This window comes from Betta splendens, chromosome 1 (assembly GCF_900634795.4).
Source record: "Betta splendens chromosome 1, fBetSpl5.4, whole genome shotgun sequence".
Lineage (NCBI taxonomy): Eukaryota > Metazoa > Chordata > Actinopteri > Anabantiformes > Osphronemidae > Betta > Betta splendens.
The window spans coordinates 13,195,135-13,215,818 of record NC_040881.3 but is presented as its reverse complement, the minus strand read 5'-3'; the positions used below and the strand labels follow the sequence as shown (position 1 = coordinate 13,215,818).

Below are 20,684 nucleotides of genomic sequence, written 5' to 3'. Positions count from 1 at the left end.
AGTAAAAACAAACATGTAAATGTGGATTTAGATTCCAGTAAATGCACAGCAGTATACATGTTGGTATATAAACCAGTATATTTTATACATTGCTATATTAAAGTTTTTTCTGTAAAAAATTGTATAAGTGGTGATTCTTTGCTATAGTAGCATTTACAACTTGTGACTTCCTGCCCCTGACGCCAGAGTGGGATCATTGGCAACGCCGCCAGTCTCTCAGTCATCTTCTTGTACTACTCCGATTACTGCAGATTTCATCCAGGTGACATTAGTGGACTCATAAGCTAAAATTTTGATTTGACTTCTTTTTACTACTTACTTTTGTGAGTTTACTACCTACCGCATGGTAACGTCACATAGGGGAAAGGCCTACAGTGAAAAGGCATTTAAAACATAGAAGATATATTTTTTATTTTGTGTTTGATCCAGCTGTATTTACTGTGTTTACTATTGAAACATTCAAAGTAATCAGTCATGTAACATACGAGAATCACTGTATTTTAAAATAATCCCTTCTGTCAGTATTTTGTTGGCACAAATGTATCTTTAATTTCAGTCTTTGCACATCTAGACTTTGCAATACTTTGTAGAGCTGCTCAATAACGGTATGCTCTGACTATACCATACATTCATTTTTGCTGTGTGCTTTGGGTCCTTATCACGTTGGACTGTAAACCTTTACAAAGTTTGATGATGGTATGTGGGAATGCAGTTGTGGATATGTGGAATATATTAAAAAGTTACAAAGGTACATTTAGTACAATACGACTGAACAAGCAGTGTTTGTTTGAAGTGAAAAACTATGAGAAAGTCTGCCTGTCTAAAAGTGTGTTTTGCAACTTTAGGCACTTACCATATATATACCATACCATACCATACCATATATAGAGATTCGAAAATTTCTGTTTGCACCTCAATAAACACTGATACAAGCTATGAATAACCGATACTAAGTAATACAAACCAAAAGGTTGTTTTAAATAAATGATTGGGCCATTTAATAACAAAAACACATCTTTACTGAAAATTCCATCATTAAAGGGGCATTTTGTACAATTTTCCACAAAAGTCATAAGAAATCGCATTACAATAAAATTCTACGTCAGATTATGATATAGCTTTCTTACGAAAGCAAACATCCTCTATTTGTGTAACTGGTGGTACTTACTTTTTTTACTAGAGGCAGCACACCATCTCTTTTTTACTGTCCGCTGAAGTCCAAGACTTCCATTCATTAATTAGCATTTCAGGTTCATTTGCTCTGGTTACCCTCCTGGATTATCAGGCTCGGTTTGCCTTGACTTTGCCTTGTCACCAAACAGTAAGTGACACTTGTCAGCAAGCTAATGTTGTTCACTGTGCAATTTCTAGTAAAATGTCACCAGTTATACTACAAGTTAAGACTGCATTAACTTAAAAATATTGTTGAGCAATAAAACCTAACAACCGTCAGCCTAACAGTCAGCTGTACATAATTGGAGGACTCATTTCAACAGGTGGGTTAGAAAGTCACTAAGTAGGATTCCAACAACGAGGATGACAACCATAAGCAGCAACGCCAGACCACGTCGTAGAATGAGCTGCTTTACTGGGAGAACAACTCCCACTGTGGTGGTTGTAGATACATTGTGGTCTGGATTATCTGGAATTTGCACCTCCACGTAGGGGTGATTTTCTGGAGCATTGTCACCTTGGGTTGGAGCAGCGCTGCTCTGGTTCGGTGTCTGACTGGAGCCTAGAGGTTTGAGAGAAGCACACTGTAGTATTGACAGACAGTGGTAGAAGGGATATATCACCATGTGTGGTGGTGCTTACCCATATTTTCCATCTCCACTGTCTTTTTTTCTTTTTTTAATTTGACTCCAGCTCTCACAAGAGCCTAATTGAACACATTACAGGCAGCTGTCAATGTAATCAAGACTGATTACCACATTTAAGCTGATCAGAGGGACATGCTCACCTCTTCTGAAGTCTTCCTCCAGTCTAGTCTACACAAATATGCAATGAAGAAAATCGACTGCATAAGCACACAAATTGTGAGTCCTATCCATAGTCCTAGTAAAGAGAAAAAAGGTTTCCTGAATATGAGCTCACAAGCAGGGGATCGCTCTACATTGTCATCACACGCCAGCAGTGGTGCATTCTTACCCACAATGCCCATTTTCATTGCAAACATGAGAGACACACCAATGGGAAACCCAATGAAGTAGTATCCCACCAGGTTACACAGAGCACCAACCAACGGTTTTCCTGCTCCCCTGAGGATAGCTCCAGTTACTGCCTGCTGACACAAATCACATCGGATTAAAACCACATTTTTTTTTATGAATCACATTGATAGAATTGTTTCTCACCGCAGTTCCATCAGCTACATGCATGAAGCCAAATATAAGCATGACGTCAGCTACCCTCAGCAAGATGTCTCTGAAAAACACAGATTCAAAACATCTAATTTGTTCTTGTTCATGTAAGACAAAGCTCATCCTCCTTACATGATCTGACGACTGTTTGACCTTATGTCACAATAAATAAATGTCAGTACACAAATGTGTAATACAAAGTCTTTAATGTTTGTTTTTTAAAGACTTTAACACTTTTCCTTTTGGCTAAAATGTCAAATTAAACTGGGAACATGTTTACTGAGTCCATTTGATCACTGGACTTTGCTGGATTAAAATGTAACTGGCTGACGGCTAATTTGCATCAGATGGGTGAATGTCTGCGTCAGCAGTGCTGATTTTGTCCTTAAAGACTTTGTTGGTCACCATGAAGAGGACAACTCTACCTAAAATCTAGTAAACCAATCTAGACAGCAAAATGAAACAAACAAAAAATAAAAGCTTTACTCACTGCTCATTAGTGAAAATGTATCCAATGCCATGTCTAGATAAACTGAAACTAGTTCCAACAATGCATGAAATTATGACTGCAAAATAAAAAGAGAAGTTAAACATCACAATATTTTAATTAGAAATTTCTATGTTTCATTCACATAGATGTGTATGATGTAACATTATTACTAAAACATAAACAACTGAACTACATACAGTGTAGAGATTAATACTGATTCATGAAAACACTGGTGATGGTCAGCAGAGTTTTCACTGGTGATGAAAATGCATTTACTTTCTGGTGACTTGGAGAAATAATGTCCCTGCTCCTACTTTCATGCTAAACTAAAGTTCATTTACTACTAACTTTAGAACTACATTTAACATATTTGCTCCTATTAACCGGATTAACAAACTACTACCTAGAAACGCATGGTGTGTATGAGCTCTCACATGCACAGATGACGGAGACTTTGCATGAAAGTTTAGCCTGTTCCACGTTTCCTGCACCAAGAGCATTTCCAACCCGGACACTGGCAGCAGCAGAGATTCCTAGCGGGAACTGTGGAAAAATAGATATGTTGCAGCAACAGTGCAGTAAACATAGTAAAACTATTCCTTAACTGGAATTACATTTATATTTACCATGAAAGCTATTATTGTCAATTGATATATTATGGACTGAGCTCCCAGCTCAGCCTCACTAATGATACCAGCCAGGAATCCTCCCACTTCAAACAGCCACCACTCCAGGCAAAGCATGAGCATACTGGGAATGGCCAACTTAACAAAGGGTCCCCATTCCTGCAGACAGTCCAGTGACCAGCCTGTGGGTCAGAGATACATGTAAAACAAGCATGTACTTTATTATTGCATTATTTTTGTGGTGGCCAGATACATTATTTTGATTCTCATGTAGCAGTGATGTGTAGTCAGGGGGGTGGGCAGCGAAGGCAGAGCGATATGATTGTAGAAACATAAAATCAGAATCAGCTTCAATCGCCAAGTTTGCACAGGACAACCAAATTGTATGTGGTCTGACCCCGTCTTTGTTCCCTCTTGTGACAAAGAAAATAGACATCCATACCTGATCTGTGTTATAAGTGAATTTTCTGTACAATTGCCATCACAGAATCACAGAATGGGTTAATATGTGGCTCTTGCCATTTTCTTTTACCAACTTGTTACCAGTATAATGTTTGCAGAACACAAATTTGTTATATGACTTTGTTAAACCAAGACTTTCTACAACCTGTTTAATGAGTGTGTGTGATTACTTATTCTGATTGCACAGTAAACTGCAGAGAAAACTCAACAGGTGATGCAGGACAGCCCTCTGATATGAAACGTGACCAGAGTCACCAGAGGAGGTTGCATCCTGCCAACCTCACCACACTTGACTTGTTTTTAAGAAATTATGAAACTGGCTACTGCAAATGAGTACTAGCGTTACATAAACGTCACGTGAAAACCAATCCAACAAGGTGCGTCAGCACTATGAGAGAGTCTTACTAATTCTGTCAAACATTACAACCAGTTTTCCTTTCTAAGTGAATGTGTACTGTGGATAATTACAGTTGTCTGAAATCACTGGATAGAATCCATGCAGACCTTGACCATTAGATCTTACTATACCTCCCCATGTGGCCTTGTGAAGCCCCCTCCAGAAGATGTAAACGAATAAGACCACAGCCAGCACGTACTGGGAGATGGCGTTAGCTGCTGCAGATCCACTTCAAACAAATACATTTCCTGTTTAGGTAATGACTGACATTCTTGTGACTACAAAATAATACTACATAAAGATTTAATAAACTGAACCTACATATAATGAAACAATAATGCCGTACAACTACCTAAGTACTAAGACAATGCTATCTCACTGATCTTACATCCGTTATCAACATAGTTACTGTAGGATTGTGGAGAAACTTACGCGACACCCAAATCCAGAGGAAAGAGAAAGATGTAGTTGATGACGGCATTTAGGAGGTTTCCAATAGCTCCAGTTATCACCTGAGGCCAAATAATTCCCTGCAATCCCCAGCACAGCCTTGGATTAGTCTGCTGAACCTGACTGTGTCAAACTTCTACAAAGGGACCCAATTTTGATTTTATTACCTGATTTTGAAGGTACCTTCCTTGCAGCTGATAAATGAAAGTGGCCTGAAGACAGAAAACATGAAAATGCCAGACTGTTATAAAAATTGTTTAAAAAAGGAGGATATGAATAAATGAAATATCTGCACTCAATTCTAATAGTTTAGATTTTCCAATGTTTTTTTTCTGTATATAAGATGCTGAAAATTCCTCCAATGATTGTGGAAATATTGGATCTCCACAATCACAATTGGAACATGTACAATTTGCCACACTCACCGGCAGAGCAGGCATGAAGATCTTCACATAAAGTTGGGCGAGACTTCATGTAGAAAGACAAACAAGACAAAGAAGATGTGCTTATGCAATATCAGCACTGAGACACGACAGGTCAAATCAGTTGGTTGGACGTAGAGGAGCTTTTTTTCGAGGACATGCATCGTTACTGACCTGGCGACCTCTGGACTCTGTCTGACAGCCAGTAACAGGGGTTCAGTGTTGATGAGGACGGCCCAGCAGGGGAAACAGGCCAGGAGCAGAATCAGAACCCCCCTCTGCAGAATCACACCCACTCGCTTCAAGTTACCGCTCCCATACGTCTGCATGACACAGGTAAACAGATGAACAAGATGAGTTAGAGACAAAGGACGAGAATGGGTAACATATTACACTAAAACCACACTGAAATCCAGGGTATGACTTGACAAAGATAACAAACTAGATAGAAAAGCTCATTGTTGAGTTGTTTTAAAGGAGAACCTGAGAACACAAGCAGCACTGGTTGTGTTTGTGTGAATAAATCCTTTCAAAGTAAAATCTTTGACAAAGACATTACCTGAGATATGAGGGTGTCACACGTCAGCGACAATCCAATGCCAATAGAAACACCAGTCACGTTGACTACCTGAAATAAAAACACATCTTATAGTTCAGGAAAAAGCAGCTACATGAACAGGCTAATGTGCAAATACTGCTGGAATTGTTGTATTTATATGTGTATAGGTCTCACTGCAGCTGCCAGCGATACTCCTGCAAATTCAGTTTTTCCCAAGTGACCACAGAAAACCATGCTGACAAAACCAACCATGAAGATCATGGCCTGGGAAATGATCTGGAAAACAAAGGACGACAATATTTTAAACCTTTGCTTGTGTGGGGTATAGACAACAGACACATGGATTATGTTGCTCAGGCAGGAAGGTGTTGTTGAGTGTCAGAACCTTTCCATCAATATTACAGCCTGTCCCATTATGTTACTGTAAAGTGTGTGTTAATATGCATCATTATTAATGTGGTGCTTTTCCCACCAGAATATAGATACAAAGCAAAGTCACCTCAAACTACCAGGTTTAAGAAGAAGCAAAGTAGAACATGTACTGGAAGTTAAACATCACAATAATGGAAAAAAAAAATTAAACTGACATTTAAAGGACTCCATGGCATAAAACACAGATTTACTGTGCTCAGCGTTTTCTGTGATTTCAAAAGTTAGAGACTTCTCTCTCTTACCACTATTTATACTTTTCAGATGATAAATGAAGAGAAACAATTAAATACATACATACAACACATACAAATATGTTTCTTTTTATTTTCCAACAAAGCAACACATTATAGAGAAGGAAAATTATTTGTTTTTACCTTTAATTATCAAAAATTTGTATTAGTTTCATGAACCACTCACATTTATATAAAAGATCTAAAACAATCAACAGATTTCTTTTCATCCAGAGTCTTCAGCAGCTCTAATTAGAACAGATGTGTTTACATTATATGTAATGCAAACCTTACTGTACGTCTGTAATAAAACCCAAACAGGAGAAAGTAATTGTGTATTATACTAATATGAGATGACGGTGGCGGAGCGGTGCGTTCAAAGACTAAACACTCACCACGGGTCCAGCTAGTTTAAAAAGTTCTAGCAGCTCGTTGCGGTACTTCGGTGGTAAAACGCTCTTGAGACGAACGAAGTCTGGACAAGCAGCCGCTTCAGCTGCTCCGACGTCCTCCACTCCATCGTGTTTAACCGGCGTTTTACATGAACTGGCCATAACTAAAACAAGGCTTTTTCAGCGGATTGTCCGGTTTAACTTCAGTCGCAGTCACTGCACTTTGCAACGAGCGTCCTGAGAATGCCTTTATACCATGCGGTGAACTGAGGAGTGTCCACGTGCAGGGACGCGGAGCGACGCAGAATGTCGCTTCAGTAACCGTACACATACATGTAGTGTTACTTTCAGCTGGGTGCTTCAGTACTTTTAGTAGCTGCATTTTAAATGAAGAGAATGCTTTTTGTAAACACCAATTTAATTTAATGTTTGCAACAATAAAACTTGCGATAAAGTACATCTAATGACATCAAAATTAGTTATCTAAAAAAAAATTCGAAATTCGAATTAACAACATGGAATTCTCTGTTTACCCAAACAGAGCTACTAAACTCCATCGTGATCTACAGTATATAAGATTGTACTCTTGTTGCTTTAGCTATAGGTTGCAGTGACATTTACGGTGGCCCTGAAGTGCAAGTCACAAACAAACAAAAAGAGAAACACAACGACATTAACAGAAAACACGCCAACATTTCAACATTACGGAAAGGGTAGGGACCAGGTCTGGTTTCTGATTGGTCACAAGCAAAGTCAGTCAAACTTCCACTTCCTGTTTTTACCTGCGAGCTAAAATCGGGGCTATGCTGCGCTAATTAAAATATTAAGGGCTATTTAACGAAGGGTTTTATCGGAGACCGGTCTTATAGAAACGTTGCTACCATTTACAGCTGCTTGGAGACCGAATAAGTGTCCGTCGGTGTCCCCTGACTCCATCCACATGAGGTCTAGCATTGTCTTGCATTAGGAGGGACCGCAAGGCCAACCTCACCGGCATATGGTCTCACAAGGGGTCTGAGGATCTCATCTCGGCACCTAGTGGCAGTCAGGCTACTTCTGGTGAGTACATGGAGGGTGCTGTGTGGCAGCCTGTGGAGTTCATGGACTTCTGACCGTTTGAGCAAACACACATGCACATTTGTGGCCTGCTGGAGGTCATTTTGCAAGGCTCTGGCAGTGATGTACCGGCCTATTCCCTGGTAGCACCTCCATGCTCTGGTGTTGTTTCCTAAGTGGGCAGTTTGATGTCAGTTAAACTACACAAAAGAAGCATTTCCTGAACTCACAAAACAAAATTATTCTTAATTAGTTTTATGTAATCAATTAATCACAACATAATTTAATTACTACGCAAATTCTAGAGTGTAGGACATTTTGTAAACACATCAATAAAAATTGAATATTGTAAGAATAACATTTTCAATAACAAAAATTGTTTAAAAAATTAGATTAGATTAAAATAGTTTAAATATATTAGATCATTTCTGAATTATTCAGCTTATGGAAGTTATGAAAAAAAGTCATTTTCTTTTTCTTACAATATTAAACTCAGCATATCAAAAAACTGATGCCCACCCCCCCAAACCAGCCTTGTACCAAGAGATATGTCATCTTAAAAATAAACCTGCACTGAAGACTAATTAAAGTGAAATATGGTCTGCCTATGAAATAGCACCACTTTATAAAGTTTCCAGAGTAACAATTCATAAAATCAGTGTCATTCAAAAGTAGTGAAGTAACAACAATAATAAGCTGTCTGTGCAAAAATAAGGACCGATCCATGTAGGTTGACCCCATTGTAAAACTATGTCTTGTCACCGAAACGTGAAGTGATACACGACACGGGACCTTCTTCCCATAGAGTATTTACTCTTCTGCTCCCGTGGAGAGACAGACATCTGACCAATCAGCGAAGAGAACATTTTCACGTGGTTTGAAGTGAAATGTTTTGGTTCGCTTTGATTTTTCTGTGTTAAACAGAACCAAGGAGAAATTGCTACAAGTTTACAAACTCATCAACTGATTCAGACCAAACCAAATGAATTAAGGCGTGAAAGCACCCTAAGGTTACACTAACAAAACACCTGAGACATAAAGAGGCTGATGAGCTTTGTAATTATAAAAGTAAAAATAATTGGCAAAGCAAATCAAAGTGATGGAAACACTTTTATTAAATGTTTGCATTGAAACAACAACCTCAGTTCAACAACATTTTCAATGACATAAAAATTGTTTTTTTAAAAGAACAAAAAAAATAAAAATAAATCTAGGTTTAGGCAATAGATTGCAGTGATATTAGACATGGACTGCTCTGACTGGAGCAGTCATCTCTGCATCAAAACTAAATAAAACCACCTCTAGTTGTAAGAACAAACTCCTAAAGAGATTTAAAAACAAAAAACAGTATGGTACTACATCAAGTCTCACAGTACAACACTGTAGCACTCTTACTCTTCTACTCTTGTACTGCCTGCAGAGTCAAAAAAACTCATTTGCTCTTTTTATCTTTCTAAAATATCAGACTTAAACTAATGTCAGTGGGATCAATGTGAACAGATCACCTACTGTTAAAACTTATATTAAGATATGTAAATGTAATCTTTAAAATAAACCTGCATTGAAGACTCACTTCTGCAGGTGGGTTAAGAAGTCGCTGAGTAGGACTCCAGCAACAAGGATTCCAACCATAAGCAGCAACGTCAGACCACGTCGTAGAATGAGCTGCTTCACTGGGAGAACCACTCCCACTGTGGTGGTTGTGGATACAGTCTGGTCTGGATTATCAGCTCCCACTGTGGTGGTTGTAGATACAGTCTGGTCTGGATTATCAGCTCCCACTGTGGTGGTTGTAGATACAGTCTGGCCTGGATTTGGTGGCATAGGCAGCTCTGGTTGCGCCTGACCCTCTTGAGCATTGTCACCTTGGGGTGGAGCAGCACTGCTCTGGTCCGGTGTCTGACTGGAGCCTAGAGGTTTGAGAGAACCACACTGTAGCATTGACCGACAGTGACAGAACGTCATTGTCTGTACTTACCCATATTGTCCATCTGTACCGTCTCATTTGCGTGTACTCTGACTCCTGCCCTCACGAGAGCCTGATGGAACAAGTTACAGGAGGCTCTCATTGTAAGGTTTAATCAAACCACATTTTGACTGATCAGATGTAGAAACTCACCTCTTCTGCGGCTTTTATCCAGTTGAGTTTGAACAAATATGCAATAAAGAAAACCAACTGCAGAATTGCACAAATTGTGAGTCCTATCCATAGTCCTAGTAAAATGAGAAAAAATAAGTCATTCTTGAATGAGCTCCAAGCAGGAGATGAGGCTAGAGTACATAATCACACCAGCACTGGTCCATTCTTACCCAAAATCCCCATTTTCTTTGCGAACATGAGAGACACACCGATGGGAAAACCAATGAAGTAGTATCCCACCAAGTTACACAGAGCACCAACAAACTGTTTCCCTGTTCCTCTGAGGACGCCTCCAATTACAACCTGTTGACACAATGCATCATAAAACATCCGAGTCCTCTCAATCATTTCTAAATTGCATAATGTAGTTTTAATTGTTTCTCACCGCAGTCCCATCAGCTACGTGCATGAAGAAAAATGTAACCATGACTTCAGAAACCCTCAGAACGATGTTCCTTTAACAAAAAGTGATGCCTACATGTGTTGCACATTTACAATTCTTTGTTGTGTTGCTTATTGTGAAACTGTTTCCGCCAGTAGAAATGATATCTAAAATAATAATTTTACACATGCCAATGTATCAGGTTTCAAATTACCGGTTGTAATTATAACAATTAACACTCACTGCGCTTTGGTGAAGATGCATCCAATCTCATGTCTAGCCAAGGTGAACACAATTCCCACAATGCTACAAAGTATAACTGCAAAAAAAAAAAAAAAAAAAAATAAGTTAATTTTTTTTTAACCTATGAGACAAAAAAAGCAGTGGAATGTGTAATCATGTAAATTACAGAACTGCAAGTGTTACGTCATTGCTTTGTTTGTGTCATCACCTGCTGCAGAGTGGGAAAAAAATCCACATGTATTAAGCTTATTTGATGCCAATGTAAAATAACTAAGCTTAGTGTAGCTGTAAAACATTGTGCGTATAAAATGTACAAGTTGCTGAGTGTGCGACCCTCACATGCACAGATGGTGGAGACTTTGCATGAGAGCTTAGCCTGTGCTACATTTCCTGAACCAAGAGCCGTTCCAACTCTTTGACCTGCAGCTGCAGTGAAGCCTAGTGGGAACTGTGGAGGAACAGAAAGTCAGAGTGCAATACAGTAATTGTTCTTCAATGATATTCCAGTAATATTTACCATGAAAGCGATCATATTCAGCTGATATATTATGGCGTGAGCGCCCAGCTCAGCCTCACTAATGATACCAGCCAGGAATGCTGCCACTTCAAGCAGCCACCACTTCAGACACATCATGAGCAGACAGGGAACGGCCAGTTTGACAAAGGTTCCCCATTCCTGCAGACAGTCCAGTGACCAGCCTGCGGGGCAGAGGTACAGAACACGACATTTCTGTTGTCCGATGGGCTCTTATCAAAATCAGTTGATTTGAACTTACTCATACAGGACCCTACCTCCCCATGTGGCCTTGTGAAGCCCCCTGCTGTAGATGTAAATGAATAAGGCCACGGCCAGCACGTACCGAGAGATGACGTTAGCTGCTGCAGATCCACTTCAAATAAAAGTTTAGGGTGAGATAATCATTAAAATTCTTTTGACAGTAAAATGTACAAAGTGTGACCAATTTACATCAGTCAAGATAAAACTGTTGTACATCAACCTAAAGAAAACCCGACAATTTAGGAGGACTTACGCAACACCCATATCCAGAGGAAAGAGGAAGATGTAGTTGATGATAATATTTAGGACGTTTCCAATAGCTCCAGTTATGACCGGAGGCCAGACAATTCCCTGCAATCCCCAGCACAGCCTTGGATTAGTCTGCTGAACCTGACCATGTGTCAAACTTCTACAAAGGGACTTGAACATTACCTGATTTTGAAGGTACTTTCCTTGCAGCTGGTAAAGGAAAGCGGCCTGAAGACAAGTTTGTTGTGAAGAAAATTGATCAATAGTCAAAAACCAAATAAATAAGTATCTGTTCCAATAATTGAGATTTTGCAGTGATAACCAGCTCAGCCAGAGTTCCTTGGTCTGTATGTAATGAGAAAAATTCCTCAGACAACTGAAGATCTTGGTCATTAACCAACCAGCTCTGCTTTGCTTTTAAATGGTTATTTAGTCATTTCTAGTGTGGCCAAAACCGGAAAAGCGCAAATGGGACCACAGTTGTCACCACATACACAAAAGACCTTTTGCCACACTCACCGGCAGAGCGGGCATGAAGATCTTCACATACAGCTGGGAAACCCTTCATGTAGAAAGACAAAGATGTGCTTATGAAACAGCAGAACTGACAAGGTGTTTGTACAACTGAGTTTTAAACTTTCAAGAGTTATAATGGACTTTTTAAACATTCAAACTTCCTGATTATGCTGCTGTCTGTGCAGAAATTGTTGATAACAAGGTCAGTATTTACATCCTGTTTGTGCCCCCTACTGGTTTAAAGGTTTTATGGCTTCTATTTAAAAAAAAAAAAAAAAAAAAAAAAAAAGGCAGTAGTTACTAACCTGGCGACCTCTGGATTCTGTCTGACAGCCAGTAACAGGGGTTCAGTGTTGATGAGGACGGCCCAGCAGGGAAAACAGGCCAGGAGCAGAATCAGAACCCCCCTCTGCAGAATCACACCCACTCGCTTCAAGTTACCGCTGCCATACGTCTGCAGAGAGCAAGCACACAGACTCAAACAGAGCTGCAGAAAACACTCTGGAGTAAAACTGAACTACTGCGTCTACAAAGTACTGTAGACAAACAGCATTTGCTGTTTTAAGGGGATAAAGTACAACTAACACAGCACCTGAGACACGAGTGTATCACAAGTTAGGGACAATCCAATGCCAACAGAAATAGCCATCACGTTGAGCACCTGAAATAAAACATAAATAAAACAACTCTTGATCAGAGGGAAGCAAACATGCACATTAATTAAATAAAACTGTATTTATAGGTCTCACCGCAATGGCCAATGACACGCCTGCAAATTCATTTGTCCCCAAGTGGCCACAGAAAATCATGCTGACAGTTGTGATCATGTAAGCCATGACCTGGGAAAGGATCTGAAAAACAACTTAACTTATTATGGTGTTCAGAGACGAAGGTGCTGCTGAGCCTATGTACCTGCGTTGAAAATATGCTACAGTCATGTTTTTATGCACAAATCAGTCGCCCAAGTCAAAGGCTTAGACTCAGTTTGGCGCCATCTGCTGGTTGAGTCCTTACTTTGCAGTGTAAGGTCAGAAAACCAAGGCTTTGGTTCACATCGTCTTATAACTTCGTGACTCCACGTGGATTTGTCGTGTAGCCTGCCAGTGTGTGTATGTATCGTAGCCATCCATTCTACAGGTCTGTATACTGTAATATTGACCACAAACACTGTCCTACACTCGAATAATCCAAGGTCTGTAGGACTCTGCCTGCATCAAGAACACCAATACTGTTCAAGGATTCTATGCAAATCTATGATACATGAATGTTGTTGGAGAAAATATATTTTCCCCTGTGGTGGTATTTTCAGACCCATATGTTCTAGATTTACATTAAATATCAGACATTTAAAATGCACAAATTACATTTCACGCAGTGTCCATCGCGTGTTTCTAACTCGGATGGAAAACACCATCCGCATCAACAGGAGAAATAAACACTACTTTACAGAGACTACAGCCTGAGATCATTTCAACAGTCCGACAGATGCGCGGTGGTGCGTTCAAGCACCCAGCACTCACCACTGGTACAGCGATTTTCAAAACTTGCGCCAGCTCGTCACGGTAGTTTGGCGGTAAAACGTTGCTTAGATGAAGCCCCCAGCGCGAACAAACAGCTGTGGGTGCTGTGTCGTCTTTGACGTCTCCCATCACTGCGTCCGCGTTGTTAACGGGCGGTGCGGCCTCCATAACTAAAAGAAGTGTTTGTCCGCGGACGGTCCGAGAGGAGTGTGTCACAGTCACAGCGTGTTTTAAACGCGGCGCCGACAAATGTATTTGAAGGGTCCGTGGAGGAGTCGCGCACGTGCTGTCAATTGAGGAGCGTGATTAAAGCCAACCGGGTTTGGTTTGAATTAAACTTTATTTTGACGCCTTGTTTTTACGACACAATGTTTGCGTGAACTGGTAATTTAAGAGGTAAGAGGTGTAAACGGTGACTAAATAAGTTTTAGTAGAATGTCAGACATGTTGAAAATCGCCAAAACACGGAGAGAGGAACCAGGCTTTGTACAACCTTCTGCAGAAGATGTATGTGTTAGATGAGCAGGTCCATTTTAACAGCACTATGGATAAATCACTGAGCAAAAATGACAGAAACAGTAGAAACATATAAACGAGAGACTGAGGAGAAACCTATAGTGTATAGTATAGTGTTCATCGGTTCTCTAAACCTATGGAACTGCGCCTCTTGCTTTGTTCGGTCAGTGGTTGTGTCTTAACGTCCTTGATGTGTCATCATATAATTCATTTGTGTAATACATTTATGGACCTTGTTTTTTACTTTTTAACTTTTTTAAAAATTAGGTTAGAGAAAGGAAAGAGATTAGATGATAAATAACTGATTTACAGCTGATTGATTTATAAATTATAATAAAATAAGACTTCATTAATCCTATGATGGGGAAATTCTTTTGTTTTCAGCAGCAAAGAGACATAGAAGACAACAGGCAAAGCAGGATAGAATAGAATAATGAGGGATTGTAGGAAAAGTTCATTTTAAATTTAGACAACTGATAATATATATATAGCTAATAACCAATTATTGATGCCTCCTTTAAGTTGGTGTAATGTCAATAAATGTATGTTCCCCAACAAACATTTTGGCCACAGAATTTGAATTGAATTTTTTTTCATCACTTTTTAGGATCTGATCTTTATTCGGGGAAATAAATTACATAATTACTCACAATTACAATTAATGAATGTAAAACCTCTATATACAGCATAGGACTTTTGATGTCTTGTAACAACAAAATGCACATTATAAATTCAATGACATAAAAATTGTTCTTCTCAAAAAAAGAGAACAACAAACAAACAAACAAAAAATGCTTTTAAAGATAAGCTTCAAAGCGTAGAGTTCCTAGAGTCCATGAGTGAGTGCAACTAAAAGTAGTCTTCTTTGCATAAACCCAATAAATTATAGCTTATTGCCATCGCAAAGACATAGTAACTGATTGTATTCATTATATTTAACAGTTTGACATTTGGAGTTCTTTACTTCTTTATTTTGTAGGAGTTTAAAAACCTGAGTAACTGACCTTAATTATTTGTATTTTATATTAGTTTGCTTATTTTAAAAATAGTGGAACGTTGCGCAATAAAACCTGGTCAGCCGACAGTCAGCTCTATTAAAAGACTCATTTCAACAGGTGGGTTAGAAAGTCACAGAGTAGGACTCCAGCAACAAGGATGACAACCATAAGCAGCAACGTCAGTCCACGTCGTAGAACGAGCTGCTTTACTGGGAGAACAGCTCCCACTGTGGTGGTTGTAGATACATTGTGGTCTGGATTATCTGGAATTTGCACCTCCACGTGATTTTCTGGAGCATTGTCACCTTGGGGTGGAGCAGCGCTGCTCTGGTCCGGTGTCTGACTGGAGCCTAGAGGTTTGAGAGAAGCACACTGTAGTATTGACAGACAGTGGCAGAACAGAGCTTCATTGTGTCTGTACTTACCCACATTGTCCATCTTCACCGCCTCATTTTCTTGTACTTGTACTCTGACTCCTGCCCTCACGAGAGCCTGATGGAACACGTTACAGGCAGCTCTCATTGTGAGGTTTAATCAAACCATCACATTTTGACCGATCAGACGTGGAAACTCACTTCCTCTGAAGCTTTCATCCAATTGAGTTTGTACAAATATGCAATAATGAAAACTGACTGCAGAAGCACACAAATTGTGAGTCCTATCCATAGTCCTAGTAAAATGAGAAAAAAGTCATTCTTGAATGAGCTCCAAGCAGGAGATGAGGCTAGAGTACATAATCACACCAGCACTGGTCCGTTCTTACCTATAATGCCCATTTTCATTGCGAACATGAGAGACACACCGATGGGAAACCCGATGAAGTAGTATCCCACCAGGTTACACAGAGCACCAACCAGCGGTTTTCCTGCTCCCCTGAGGACGCCTCCACTTACAGCCTGGTGACACATCAGATGTGGTTGAACATTTTCTGTATTTCTGAGTCATATCTGAAATGTCTATGGTTGTTGTAACTGTTTCTCACCGCAGTGCCATCAGCAGCATGCATGAAGATGAATACAAACGTGACCTCAGACACTCTGTCTAAGATGTCCCTTTAATAAAAAGACAGAAATTCAGCTCATTTCATTTTAATTTGTTGATTGCATCTATCACTGGACTTTAATGGTTTATGTTCTGCAGTTAATAACACAATACAGCATGTTCTCTATCATTATATTAATAGTTATTCACCCCCATCCGTCATCATCATCCATGCATCCATGCATCCATCCATGCATCCATCCATGCATCCATCCATCCATCCATCCATCCATCCATCCATCCATCCATCCATCCATCCATCCATCCATCCATCCATCGACCTACACAATCCATCCATCCATCCATCCATCCATCCATCCATCCATCCATCCATCCATCCATCCATCCATCCATCGACCTACACAATCCATCCATCCATCCATCCATCCATCCATCCATCCATCCATCCATCCATCCATCCATCCATCCATCCATCCATCCATCCATCCATCCATCGACCTACACAATCCATCCATCCATCCATCCATCCATCCATCCATCCATCCATCCATCCATCCATCCATCGACCTACACAATCCATCCATCCATCCATCCATCCATCCATCCATCGACCTACACAATCCATCCATCCATCCATCCATCCATCCATCCATCCATCCATCCATCCATCCATCCATCCATCCAGTATAATAATCATTCATACTGTACATCCCTCCCGTGTTGACAGGAGAGTTTTGACAAACTATTTGTTTAAGCTTCCTTAAAGATTTCTCACAACCCCCACATCACTGTTGGACAACAAATACTGTTCAGCTGGATGAACAGCTGGGAGTTTTACTTACTGCTCTTTAGTGAACATGTATCCAATGTCTTGTCTAGCCAAGCTGAATGCAGTTCCCACAATGCAAGAAATTATAACTGCAACAGGACATAAAAGTTTTCCATTGATTATTTGTTTTAAATAAGAGAAATTAGCAGAAATACACAGACATGTTGTAGGCAAAGTTACACGTGCACAGTATATGAGCTCTCACATGCACAGATGATGGGGACTTTGCATAAAATTTTACCCTGTTCCACGTTTCCTGCACCAAGAGCGTTCCCAACCCGGACACTGGCAGCAGCAGAGATTCCTAGCGGGAACTGTGGAGGAAATATAGGAAGAACTCAACACCAGAGCAGTAAAGTCACTTGCTATTAATTGATATTCAATTATATTTACCATAAAAGCTACAACAGACAGCTGATATATTATGGACTGAGCTCCCAGCTCAACCTCACTAATGATACCAGCCAGGAATGCTCCCACTTCAAACAGCCACTACTCCAGGCAAAGCATGAGCATACTGGGAATGGCCAACTTAACAAAGGGTCCCCATTCCTGCAGACAGTCCAGTGACCAGCCTGTGGGTCAGAGGTGTATATTTAGATGTTCACTTGGCTTCATCTTTGTACAGCAATTCTTTTTGCTAATAAACCTGACATCAATGTTTGCCTGTTTAGTTCTAAAGAATGAAAAAGAAAAAACAAGCCAACCTTGATTGGACATGTTAACCGCTTTTACTGTACCTGTCCATGTGGCCTTGTGAGGCCCCCTCCAGTAGATGTTAAGGTACAGGGCCACAGCCAGCACGTACTGGGAGATGGCGTTAGCTGCTGCAGATCCACTTCAAACAAATACATTTTCCGTTTAGATGCTCATTAAAATTCTTGTGACTTCACAAAAAATAACGTTGAAACCACCCAAAACAAAAATCAACCCTACATCAGATAGCATAGTCTCACTGAGCTCACCATCTGTTTTAGTTATGATAAGTAGGAGAACTTACGCGACACCCAGATCCAGAGGAAAGAGGAAGATGTAGTTGATGACTGCATTTAGGACGTTTCCAATAGTTCCAGTTATCACCTGAGGCCAAATAATGCCCTGATTTTGAAGGTACTTCCCTTGCAGCTGGTACATGAAAGTGGCCTGAAGACAGAAAACATGAATTTGAGTATTGATTCATTACTACAATTCCTGCAGAAGAAGAAATGGTTAATACATTTGGACATAAGTAGGTCCTAAATTAACCTCTGCATCCAGCTCCATAGCAATCCTCATAATAGATATGAATTATAGCGATATAGATTTTTCAAAATCAACCAACTCAGCCAAAGTTTCTCCAAATTAGTCAGAGGTTGTGAACCTAAAACAGTAAAAACTAAATTGAGACCGTCCCATCATCACCCAATGCTTCCTCATGGAGGATTGTCAAATCTCATAATTAATCTCTCTCTCGTGTTTTTTTTTTTTTTTTGAGATTAGGTTAGTGTGCCACACTCACCGGCAGAGCAGGCATGAAGATCTTCACATAAAGCTGGGAGAGACTTTAAGCAGAAAGACAAACAAGACATATAGCAGGTCTGAGGCGTACAATTTGTGTACGTACAATGCATGTTACAGAGTAAAACTGGTGGAGTCAATACGTACGACTATACATACGACTGCAGGTTGGATATAGAGGTGCTTCCACACAGTAACTACACGAGCATAGGTGTCGGCCACAGTTCATAGTGTACCTGGCGACCTCTGGACTCTGTCTGACAGCCAGTAACAGGGGTTCAGTGTTGATGAGGACGGCCCAGCAGGGGAAACAGGCCAGGAGCAGAATCAGAACCCCCCTCTGCAGAATCACACCCACTCGCTTCAAGTTACCGCTGCCATACGTCTGCAGAGAGCAAGCAGACACATAAACAAGATGAGTTAGAGGAGGGGGGTCACATATTACACCCACATCCAAGGGTACGACTAAAAGAGCACGATAAAAACAGAGACACGACCTGAGATATGAGGGTATCACAAGTTAGCGACAATCCAACACCAATGGAAACACCGGTCACGTTGAGCACCTGTCAGGCGAAAGCAGATGAGTTAACAGGTTAAAGCGTTGTTGTATTTATATGTGTGTAGGTCTCACCGCAATTGCCAGCGATACTCCTGCAAGTTCATTTTTCCCCAAGTGACCACAGAAAACCATGCTGACAAAACTGACCATGAAGATCATGGCCTGGGAAATGATCTGGAAAACAAAACAAGACAGATGCATTTAGTAGAACTAAGCGTTACACCTGAAATCTTTGTGACAACAGACACACAGGTTGTTGACTGGATGATTGTCGGTGGATTAGGATGCTCAGGCAGGAAGCTGCATGTGGACACAGTCTATTTTTACGTGCTTTTACAGCCACGTTTTCTCTTCTGGCACTACCTGCAACAGAACAACAGCTCAAAGCATTGAGAAAAAAACTTCTGCTGGGAATCCAATAGGACAGCGTGAGGATCCTAGTGCTCCAAATAGAAAGTTAAGAAAATGTATATGAAAACATAATGTCTGCAACTAAACTAAAATAGGGTAAAGAAATAGTGTCATACATCCTGGGAAGAAATGGGTTTCACAGAGCAACGGTGGCGGAGCGGTGCGTTCAAAGACTCACCACGGGTCCAGCTAGTTTGAAAAGTTCTAGCAGCTCGTTGCGGTACTTCGGTGGTAAAACGCTCTTGAGACGAACGAAGTCTGGACAAGCAGCCGCTTCAGCTGCTTTTGCGTATTTCTTCGCCTCATCGCGCAGTTTCTGTGGAGTTTTATCTGAACTCCCCATGAGGAAAATACAACTTTCCCAGCGGACGAGACGCGACTAATATCTGTGTAACAACGCGCTTCAAACAAGCGCTGCGGAGCACGTATTTATACGCGTGCAGGCTCCGAACAGGGGCCCGCGCACGTGCTGTAAAACGAGAAGCGCCGTGTGAGGAGACCGTCACCGTCGAGGAAACGTGACGTTAAATTTGCCGTGTACAGATATATTATTCACATGCAACACGCAGAAATAAACTGACCCTGAGTTTGATATTGAGTTTGTCTGAGTCTCGTATGCAGCTCATGTTATCGACAGTGACTGACCAGTGGTTTATGGGTGATCCAGTACTGACTGTGTAGTTCATCTCATTCAAATGAAACATTTGCTTGTTCATTTTAACTTAAAGACTAAAACAGAATATATGACATTAAGTTGAACAAACCATTATAAAGTAAAAACAAAGCAAATGAAATACTATTTTATTGTATTCATACTGTTAAACCATTTTAACTACTGTATAAGAAAAATGGCGGCAGCTTGTGATAGTAGTGACTGTGTATATAGGTTCTGAGGTGAACTACTCTCTCTGCATTTCAAGAAAGCTTAATCGCTGCACTAGTGTCTCCAGCAGCACCTGTGTGATGAGAAGATATCTAAACTAAAAGTGTGGAGCTGGAAAACAGCCCCTGAACCATGCATTTATGCATACTACAGTTACAATGATATTAAAGTTCAAGTTCCAGTAAAACATAAAATAAAACACATTTAACCTCTTTTTTTCTCTTCTCCATTTGACATGATTGTGATCCCCACTCCTTTCCACTAGGTAGCGATAAAGCACAT

The 20,684-nt window shown here is 40.3% G+C and overlaps 2 protein-coding genes and 1 pseudogene across 2 annotated transcripts; all 3 read right to left on the bottom strand.

The window, feature by feature from the left end:
• Positions 1-971: 971 nt before the first annotated feature.
• On the bottom strand, positions 972-7,160 carry LOC114853612 (multidrug and toxin extrusion protein 1-like). The gene is made up of 16 exons (XM_029147183.3): positions 6,824-7,160; positions 5,941-6,042; positions 5,767-5,835; positions 5,382-5,530; positions 5,211-5,253; positions 4,953-4,997; positions 4,768-4,865; positions 4,467-4,564; positions 3,477-3,658; positions 3,285-3,393; positions 2,851-2,926; positions 2,355-2,424; positions 2,149-2,281; positions 1,961-2,055; positions 1,816-1,879; positions 972-1,735 (listed from the first exon to the last, which is right to left on the bottom strand). Exons 1-16 carry the CDS (start codon positions 6,980-6,982, stop codon positions 1,485-1,487), a joined length of 1,743 nt encoding a protein of 580 aa, XP_029003016.1. The 5' UTR covers positions 6,983-7,160; the 3' UTR covers positions 972-1,484.
• Positions 7,161-8,967: 1,807 nt separating this feature from the next.
• LOC114853596 (multidrug and toxin extrusion protein 1-like) lies at positions 8,968-13,948 on the bottom strand. Its single transcript, XM_029147160.3, has 16 exons — positions 13,705-13,948; positions 12,934-13,035; positions 12,777-12,845; positions 12,490-12,638; positions 12,188-12,230; positions 11,852-11,896; positions 11,673-11,770; positions 11,434-11,531; positions 11,159-11,340; positions 10,981-11,089; positions 10,642-10,717; positions 10,402-10,471; positions 10,187-10,319; positions 9,996-10,090; positions 9,855-9,915; positions 8,968-9,786 (listed from the first exon to the last, which is right to left on the bottom strand). The coding sequence occupies exons 1-16, from the start codon at positions 13,870-13,872 to the stop codon at positions 9,446-9,448; spliced, it is 1,839 nt and encodes a 612-aa protein (XP_029002993.1). The 5' UTR covers positions 13,873-13,948; the 3' UTR covers positions 8,968-9,445.
• An 853-nt stretch (positions 13,949-14,801) lies between these two features.
• LOC114853604 (multidrug and toxin extrusion protein 1-like) lies at positions 14,802-20,634 on the bottom strand (annotated as a pseudogene).
• Between the last annotated feature and the right edge of the window lie 50 nt (positions 20,635-20,684).